General features: G+C 33.4%; 2 protein-coding genes across 2 annotated transcripts; both read left to right on the forward strand.

Moving 5' to 3' along the window:
- The first annotated feature begins 5,686 nt into the window (after positions 1-5,686).
- LOC132628697 (uncharacterized) lies at positions 5,687-6,193 on the forward strand. Its single transcript, XM_060344463.1, has one exon. It carries the CDS (start codon positions 5,687-5,689, stop codon positions 6,191-6,193), a length of 507 nt encoding a protein of 168 aa, XP_060200446.1.
- Positions 6,194-6,435: 242 nt separating this feature from the next.
- Positions 6,436-7,836, forward strand: LOC132628698 (uncharacterized). The gene is made up of 2 exons (XM_060344464.1): positions 6,436-6,847; positions 6,926-7,836. The coding sequence occupies exons 1-2, from the start codon at positions 6,436-6,438 to the stop codon at positions 7,834-7,836; spliced, it is 1,323 nt and encodes a 440-aa protein (XP_060200447.1).
- The last annotated feature ends 864 nt before the right edge of the window (positions 7,837-8,700 follow it).

The following is an 8,700-nucleotide window of genomic DNA, read 5'->3' on the forward strand; positions in this document are numbered from 1 at the left end:
AACAGCTGCTGAAAAGCCTCGCAGCTGCTTTTTTTCTTCTATAAATAGGAAGTCAATTCAATTTATTTGTATATCAATTGAAATAGCAATAAAATCTCTCTCTTTCGCCTCAACTTCTTTGGCTTTATCTGTTGTTGTCATGTACTTTTAATATTATTTCATAACACGTTATCAGCACGATACTCTGTCATTTTGAGTTTGATTTTCTATTTCATGTGCAATTCTTGGATTTACACGAAGATAAGTATTTTGCTATAATCTTTCACTGTGTCAATTATACTTTGGGTATTGAATCGGTTCCATTTTTTGGGAATTTGATAGCCACTTAGTTGCGTGCCTTACTAGAGATTAATGAGAAGTTCTCGTTTGCTGTTTTTTCGGTGATTAAAGAATTAAATTGATTGCATAAGAGGCTCTTAATTATGATCAGCTTAAATAGTAAATAGCACTCATTTTCAGATTCCGCAACTTAAATGACCCAAAAAAATGGATTTTTGTACCAAAATAACCCATAAACAATAAAATATAAAATTACCAAAGTACCTTTGCATACTAATTTAGTGCGCAAAAGGTGTTATTTTCATTTTCTTAACACTTGTGTGATTTTAAAGTTTTGAATTTTCACGTTTTTGTTTTTCATATTTTGACCAAAGATTAGTCATATTTCAAAACGCCGGAATATCAATATTTTATATAGAACCTGATATCTTTTTCTGCGAACAATAATGTAAGCTCAATACATCAAGTATGCGTAAACGCTTGGAACCGAAGTAAGTTTTGTTTGTTTGGAAACTTGTTATCTTTAGGTTTAAGTGTTTTATTTTATAAGGTTTTGATTTAAGCGTTGTATTATTTAGTCGAGACATTACTTTATTTCGAATATGTCGAGATTTTTTTCATAATTAATTTAGGACGTCACACGAGTTATTAATAAAAGACTAGTGTACGTACCCGCGCGATGCGCGGATCGTTTTAGAAAAGAAAAAGGGAAAAAAAAAAGAGGAGAGAGATAATAGAAATAGATGTGTATAAACCATGTGTGGCATATTATAAATTTTATATTCTCATTTTTTTTTTTTGGATCAGTCTTATTACAGACAAACATTTTCCTATAGTATATGTAGCTGTCACTGCTTCTTCAAATATTATACGGTCTTTTATACTCAGGAGCTAATATCACAATAAGAGGATGTATCACAAACCTGATGATTATTGTGGACGTAATTACTCCAAAAATGAAGGAATCTCTGGGAAGTAATATTGTTTGTTGCCTTGGTTTCGAAGGAATTTCTGAAAGCAAATAATATCTCAATCTTCTAGCTGCAAAGCAAAATAGTGCATACAATTTTTTATTGCTAAAAGATCCAGCAGAAGAAATAAAAATAACAATTATTGAAAGAAATCGATTACACAAGTAAATACATAAAAATCCCAAAGTGGCTATTGATGATTGATTTCACGTACCAGACAACCACAAAAACTCAACTCCCTGTGAATATGTTCACACATCACATTAGATTCAAATTTTATTACAGCTTCTCAATGTTAGTGTAATGACCAGCACGTTGTGTGAATAGTATTAAAAAACAAACTAACCGCATCAAAATATGATGTTGCTCATTTGAGCATATTAAATTTAATTGTTATATCCACTTGCCAAATGCCATATTAATTTTCTAATGTATTATTTTAAATAACAACACAAATGATGGTCATGTTATTCACATCATGCTAAGCAATTCAAAACAATATTTCTGATACAAAAGCTTTTTGCGATTTAGAATATCATTCGCCTTAATTTAGATATGTAACAAAATACATGATTAGGACTAAATGTACTCAAGAGTTGAATGTTAAAAAAAAATGGATAATAAAGATTTTCAACATAGACTAAACAAAAAAATTTGAGTTAGTAAAACATGTGTTAAAACGACACAAGAACACCAACCAAACATTTACACAATGTCGATTTTCACTCACAAGGTAAAGGAACGCTAAAAAATTTAACACACAACATTTTTATATGAACCAAAGCAAATATGTCTAGCAGAGAGAATCAAATTTATTAGTTCCTTAAATAAAGTCTAGGCCCCATTGATTTAGACAGTCTCATTGACTATCTCATTTATTCGTTATTAATTATTTAAGAAAACCATTCACATTCAAATTTCCCGAAGCTTGCAATGAAAAAAAATCTTAACATCAGCATACATGACTAAGAATACAGAGATTTAATTAATAAAAAAACGCAAGCTATATAGCATAATTATTCTCACGAATTAACTACATGCAGAATCCTCAACCTAATATTCTTTTTAAGACATTTAGCATTATATTAGAACGTATATGACAAGGGAAAATACATAACCCCCCCCCCCCTTCAACGTATACTCGGATTAATTATGACGCAGTCAACCTTTGCGGGCGACCTATTACCCCCCCCCCCCCCTAGTCTTATTTTTTTGGTATTTTTGTACTTTTTTCGGCTGCCATGGCACAATCAAAATTTGATGCCCAGTTGCACAGTGGAGAGTGTTGTACACTCTCCGCCACATTGGCGCCACGTCAGTGCCACGTCGTCGTCTTCTTGTTCTTCTTCTTCTTCTTCATTTCAAGAAATCAATTAACCCATTTTCCTCCATTAACACACATTCAATTTCATCATCAATCATAAAAAACTTTTTTTCAAGAAATCAACCAACCCATATTCTTACTCCATTAACACACACACATTCAACCCATTTTCTTCCTCCATTAACACACACACATTCAACCCATTTTCTTTCTTTTCCAATTCATCAAAACCATTATTTGCAAGATTTAACTCATCCTCTTTCTTTTCCAACTCAACACAACCATTGTGTTAATGGCTAAAGAAACAGTAATAGGGATCCAATTAAACATTTTTATTCCACAAAAATCTTATAAAAGTTTTTTAGCTTTCCCGCCCACTGCATTTTCCACCCAAATCCATTTCCCCCCTTCTCTCTCTCTTTCACACACACACACAAATGACAAAACTGAAGCACAATTGATGCAATTCTTTGTGTCAATCTTTAGGGTTCTTTTGTGAGGTTACCCATCAAGCCAAAAATGCCTGATTTTGCCAATCTTGAAATTTCCAGTGAATCCAATACCCAAGTCCAGGCATTAGTTTCTGACCAAAATTCCCGTATAGGGTTCCCTATTTTGCAAAAAGAAGATGAGTTAAATCTTGAAAACAATGGTTGTGTTGAGTTGGAAAAATAAGAGGATGAGTTAAATCTTGCAAATAATGGTTTTGATGAATTGGAAAAGAAAGAAAATGGGTTGAATGTGACTGTGTGTTAATGGAGGAAGAAAATAGGTTGAATGTGTGTGTGTTAATGGAGGAAGAATATGGGTTGGTTGATTTCTTGAAAATAAGCTTTTTACGATTGATGATGTAATTGAATATGTGTGTGTGTTAATGGAGGAAAATGGGCTAATTGATTTCTTGAAATGAAGAAGAAGAAGACGACGACGACGACGACGTGGCAGTGATGTGGCACTGACGTGGCGCCAATGTGGCGGAGAGTGTGCAGCACTCTCCACTGTGCAATTGGGCATTAAATTTTGATTGTGCCATGTCAGCCAAAAAAAGTACAAAAATACAGAAAAAATAAGGCTAGGGGGGTAATAGGTCGCCCGCAAAGGTTGGGTGCATCATAATTAATCTGAGTATACGTTGGGGGGGGTTATGTATTTTCCCTATATGACAACTAAAAAAATATATATGCATGAAAGCTCCATTGGATATCCAAACCAGTACATGTATTAAATTTTAAGCCATTTTTAGGTGAAAGAATACCATTTATTTCAAAAAAAAAAAAAAACAACAAACAAAAAACAAAAAAAATTAAACAAACTTTGATTCATATAAAATATTGAAATAGAAATGTGATAACGGGAATGAACCTTCAAATTTTATTCAATTTTTTTTTTGTATTAAGTAACCTAATAAATATTGTATTATGGGAATGCTCTTACCATTAAAGCTTCAAACAATACTCCCGGTAGAGATGCCGTAAAACAGGGGCGAATTTATGTGTATTTTTTGGGTCACGTGAACACATGGTCATTCGACTAATCTCGATATATTATGTGTATAATTCTGAAAATATATCTAATATTAACTAAGTAAACACATGGTCCAAATAGACTGAGTGGAGTAGTGGTCAGAGGTTATATTTGTATTCTCAAGGTCGCGAGTTCAATCCCCGCTGATGGAGCTTTTTAAATTTTTGCTATTATTTTTTTAAAGTTACCTTTTCACCTTCATTTTTATATTATTAGTTGTTACAAGTCTTTTTATATTAGTTATTAGTACAAGTGAATATTATATTAGTTATTAGTACAAGTGAAAAACGTTTTCAATACCTAGTTTTATTTCCTTCAAATCGTACCAAATCCCAAAAAGTGGGAAAAAAAAAAAAAGCCTCCATGAATGCACTGCAAGTCTGCAACGATGAACAAGAAACTTAGAAATTAGCAAGTAGCAAGTAGCAAGTAGAAACCCATAGCTGATAGCTACATGCAAGCTTGCAATGAACCCACCAAAATCCATCTAAATAAAATTAAAGTTCCAAGTTTCAAAAGGTAAAATCTATTCTCCATTCTCATAATTATTCTCTATTATAATATTATTCTCTAATTCCAAAACAAAATATCTCAGAATAATAAGGTATCCAGTAAGTTTTGAGTTTTGGGGTTTATGGGTTTTGACATTTGAAAGCTTATTTTCTTGGTTCTTTTGCGTTTTGGGGTTTATGGGTTTTAAGAAATTTGACAAATTTTCATTTTTAGGTTGGAGTCATCATTTTGTTTCGAAGGAGAAGTACCATTTGCACTGCGGCCGTAAAGTTTTGGACCTCTTGTATCATATTTGTACTAAATTTCGAGCTCGATAGACAGTAATGAACACTTCTCTATAATTTTGAATGCGAAAGGGGTGTGATTCCTCCAATTTATTATAAATGTGGAAGGGTGCGATTCCCTTATATTTGAATGCGAAAGGGGTGTGATTCCTCTAATTTATTATAAATGTGGAAGGGTGCGATTCCCTTATATTTGAATGCGAAAGGGGTGTGATTCCTCTAATTTATTATAAATGTGGAAGGGTGTGATTCCCTTATATTTGAATGCCAAAGGGGTGTGATTCCTCTATTTTATTATAAATGTGGAACGGTGTGATTCCCTTATATTTGAATGCGAAAGGGGTGTGATTCCTCTATTTTATTATAAATGTTGAAGGGTGTGATTCCCTTATATTTGAATGCGAAAGAGGTGTGATTCCTCTATTTTATTATAAATTTGGAAGAGTGTGATTCCCTTATTTTTGAATGCGAAAGGAGTGTGATTCCCCCATTTTATTATGAATTTGGAAGAGATAAATTTGTGACTAAGTGGAATAGTTATTTAAATATGTAGGGATCAAAATGGATAAATACGTGACTAAGTTGTACATTGGACAACCAAGTTCTAGTAGCCGTCCATCCGCTAATTCGCATATAGCTCCGGAAATTCAAAGAGAGACAATTTCACCCCCTTCTTCAAATGTTGATTGTAGTCTTGAGTTGGCTCTCTTGAACATGATCCTAAAGAAAGAAAACGCATTTTTCAATTTAGTCCTAATATTAGAGATAAAGTGAGGAGATATTATATTGAGATGGGGCCTTATCAACCGGAACTGGAAGCATTTCCTAAAACTAAGTTTGGGAACAAGATGCGTCAATTTAATCCTGATTGGTATAAGCCTCCATACTCTGGTTGGTTGGAATATAACATAAAAGATGATGCTGCATTTTGTTTGTGTTGTTATTTGTTCAAGAATGAATTTGAAAGTCGTGGTAATGCGGGGAGAGCATTTGCAAATGATGGTCCTGCGAGACTTAAATCACATGTTGGTGAAGTAAATAGTACTCAAAATAAATGTTTCAATAGGATGCTAGATTTTTCAAATCAACGTCAATCGATTCGAGCTTCTTTGTCCAATCTCAATGAGAAAGACAAGAGTGATTATCGAATTCGATTAAATGCCTCGATTAATGTGGTAAGGTTTATCCTAAGAAATGGATTATCATTTCGTGGTCATGATGAGAGTGAAGAATCCGAATACAAAGGTTTTTTTCTTGAACTTTTGGAATTTCATGGAAATAACCATTCGGATGTGTAAAAGGTAATATTACAACATGCTCCAAAAAATGATATGATGATTTGTTCAACAATTCAAAAGGATATCGTGGATTCTTGTGCTAAAGAAACAATTAAAGCTATCATCAAAGACTTGGATGGTGATTATTTGGTATATTAGTTGATGAATCAAAGGACATCTCTCATAAAGAGCAAATGGCCCTAGTCTTGTGATACGTTGACAAAAGTGGAGAGTTGATAGAGCGCTTTTTGGGCATTGTCCATATGAGTGATACATCTGCAAGATCATTGCAAAAAGCAATTTATTCTTTACTTGAGAATCACTCGCTATGTTTATCGAAATTACGCAGACAAGGTTACGATGGAACTAGTAATATGCAAGGAGAAAAAAATGGCGTAAAGTCTTTGACTTTGCAAGATGCTCCATCTGCATATTGTATTCACTGTTTTGCTCATCAATTGCAATTGGCACTTGTCGCTCTATCTAGAAAACACTCGGATGTGAAAAATTTCTTTTATGTTGTCACTAATGTATTGACTACTATTGGAACATCTTTTAAGCGCAGGGAATTACTTCGACAACACCAAGTGGAGAAGTTGGAAGAATTGCTTAAAGCCGGAGAAATTTTTACTAGGCAAGGATTGAATCAAGAACGTGGTCTCCAACGACCGGGTGGTAATCGTTGGGGATCTCATTTTAAGACCTTGGAGAATTTCATGATTATATTTTCTTAAATTGCTAATGAGCTTAAAGATAAGAAAGAAGATTCTCCACTCAAGCTTGATAGACTTGCAGCTGGAAATCTTTTGGATAACATTCAGGAATTTGAATTTGTCTTTATTTTGCATTTGATGTTCAAGGTGTTGCTTTTTAAAAATGAATTGAACAGAGCTTTACAAAAGAAAGATCAAGATATCGTCAATGCTATGGAGTTGCTTAACCTTGCAAAGATAAGATTGCAAAAAATGAGAGAAAGTGATTTGGAGTCTTTGATGGATGACGTTTATTCATTTTGTGGAAAACATGAAATTTTGATTCCCAAAATGGATGATAACTATCCAAGATCGAAGCGTAAGAGGTCCCGAGTTTCATATTTACATCACTTTCATGTGGAAGTATTTTATGCAATTATTGATTTGCAACTTCAGGAGCTCAATAATCGTTTTGATGTTGTGACTAGTGACTTGCTCCTTGGTATGGCTAGTTTTAATCCCGTTGATTCATTTGCTAATTTTGACAAGAATAGGATATTGAAGTTGGCCGGGTATTACAAAAGTGAGTTTGGTGATAACCAACTTCGAGATCTCAGTTACCAGCTTGATAGTTTCATTGTCTATGCTCGACAGCGTGATAGCAAGTTTCTCAACTTGAAGGGGATTAAGGATCTTGCTATTTTGATGGCAAAAACAAAATTGGATCAAACTTGGTCTCTTGTTTATTTACTTGTGAAGCTGACATTGATTTTACCTGTCGCTACTACAAGTGTGGAAAGAGCATTTTCCTCAATGATGCTCATAAAAAATGACCTATGCAATCGCATTGGTGAAGAATTTCTAAATGATTGTTTAGTTTGTAAGATAGAGCGTAAGGTATTTGCAACTATAAGCAATGATGCAATTATGGATCGTTTTCAAAGGATGAAGTCTCGTCGAGTACAATTGTAATAGAAGGGTCGTTTAGTTTTTTTTTTTGGATTTTATTAGCTCTTTAATCTTATGATAGGCCGGATTTGTCAGCTCTTTAGACTTATGATAGGTTTTTGTTATCTTTGTATGAGTTGATATTTCCTCTGCTTTTGTAACTATGCATCTCTTTGATGCCATTGTAATTATAAAACAACTTACTTCTTAAAAAAAATATAATTAATTATCGTTTGCTGGGGAAGTCGATGTCCCCATAAAAATTTATATCTTATCTTAAAGCAATGGTGACCCATCCTCATGAAATCCTGGATTCGCTTCTGCCGTCAAACATTTGAACCCAGCTAGTAATACTACCAACATAAAATGAAAAATAGTGAAATAATAGTGCACAATAACATGTTAAAATTTATAGTGCAAGAAAAAACATAATGATAAAAATTTAGAAGCATAGAGATTACTACTTTAAATCCTTTGATTATTGCATTTTAAAAAATGTATATCAGCTTACTTAAGATGCAATTTACTTTTATAGAATAATGTCTTTCCAAGTTGTCCTTTTAAGATACTCCATGGGCATCACTTAATCTCTCACTAAAAACCTCACTTGGAAGTTGGAACAATTACAAACAAATAAATTCCATGCAGAATAGATTAAAAGAATGCATGACAAAACAATAGTATTCATAGATTTAAAGCCCCCCCCCCACCCCCACCCCCACCCCACACCCCCACCACCAAAAAAAAAATCTAGTGAGACCTAAATCTTCTCAGTTCTCGCCTTCTCCCCGGCAAGGAAGATTTTAGACATACATAAAGCTTTGGAAACAAATTCTCTTATCAACGTGCATATTCTTTTTAAAAATTTAGCGGAAAACTTATACTTTT

The sequence above is a fragment of the Lycium barbarum genome, chromosome 2, assembly GCF_019175385.1.
Source record: "Lycium barbarum isolate Lr01 chromosome 2, ASM1917538v2, whole genome shotgun sequence".
NCBI classification, from domain to species: Eukaryota; Viridiplantae; Streptophyta; class Magnoliopsida; order Solanales; family Solanaceae; genus Lycium; species Lycium barbarum.

Bases quoted from the DNA above. Each gene is read 5' to 3' on its own strand.
- LOC132628698 (XM_060344464.1), top strand. From the start codon at position 6,436: ATGAGTGATACATCTGCAAGATCATTGCAAAAAGCAATTTATTCTTTA. The intron at 6,848-6,925 runs GTAATCGTTGGG...ATGAGCTTAAAG, and splicing joins TGGTCTCCAACGACCGGGTG to ATAAGAAAGAAGATTCTCCA.
- LOC132628697 (XM_060344463.1), top strand. From the start codon at position 5,687: ATGGGGCCTTATCAACCGGAACTGGAAGCATTTCCTAAAACTAAGTTT.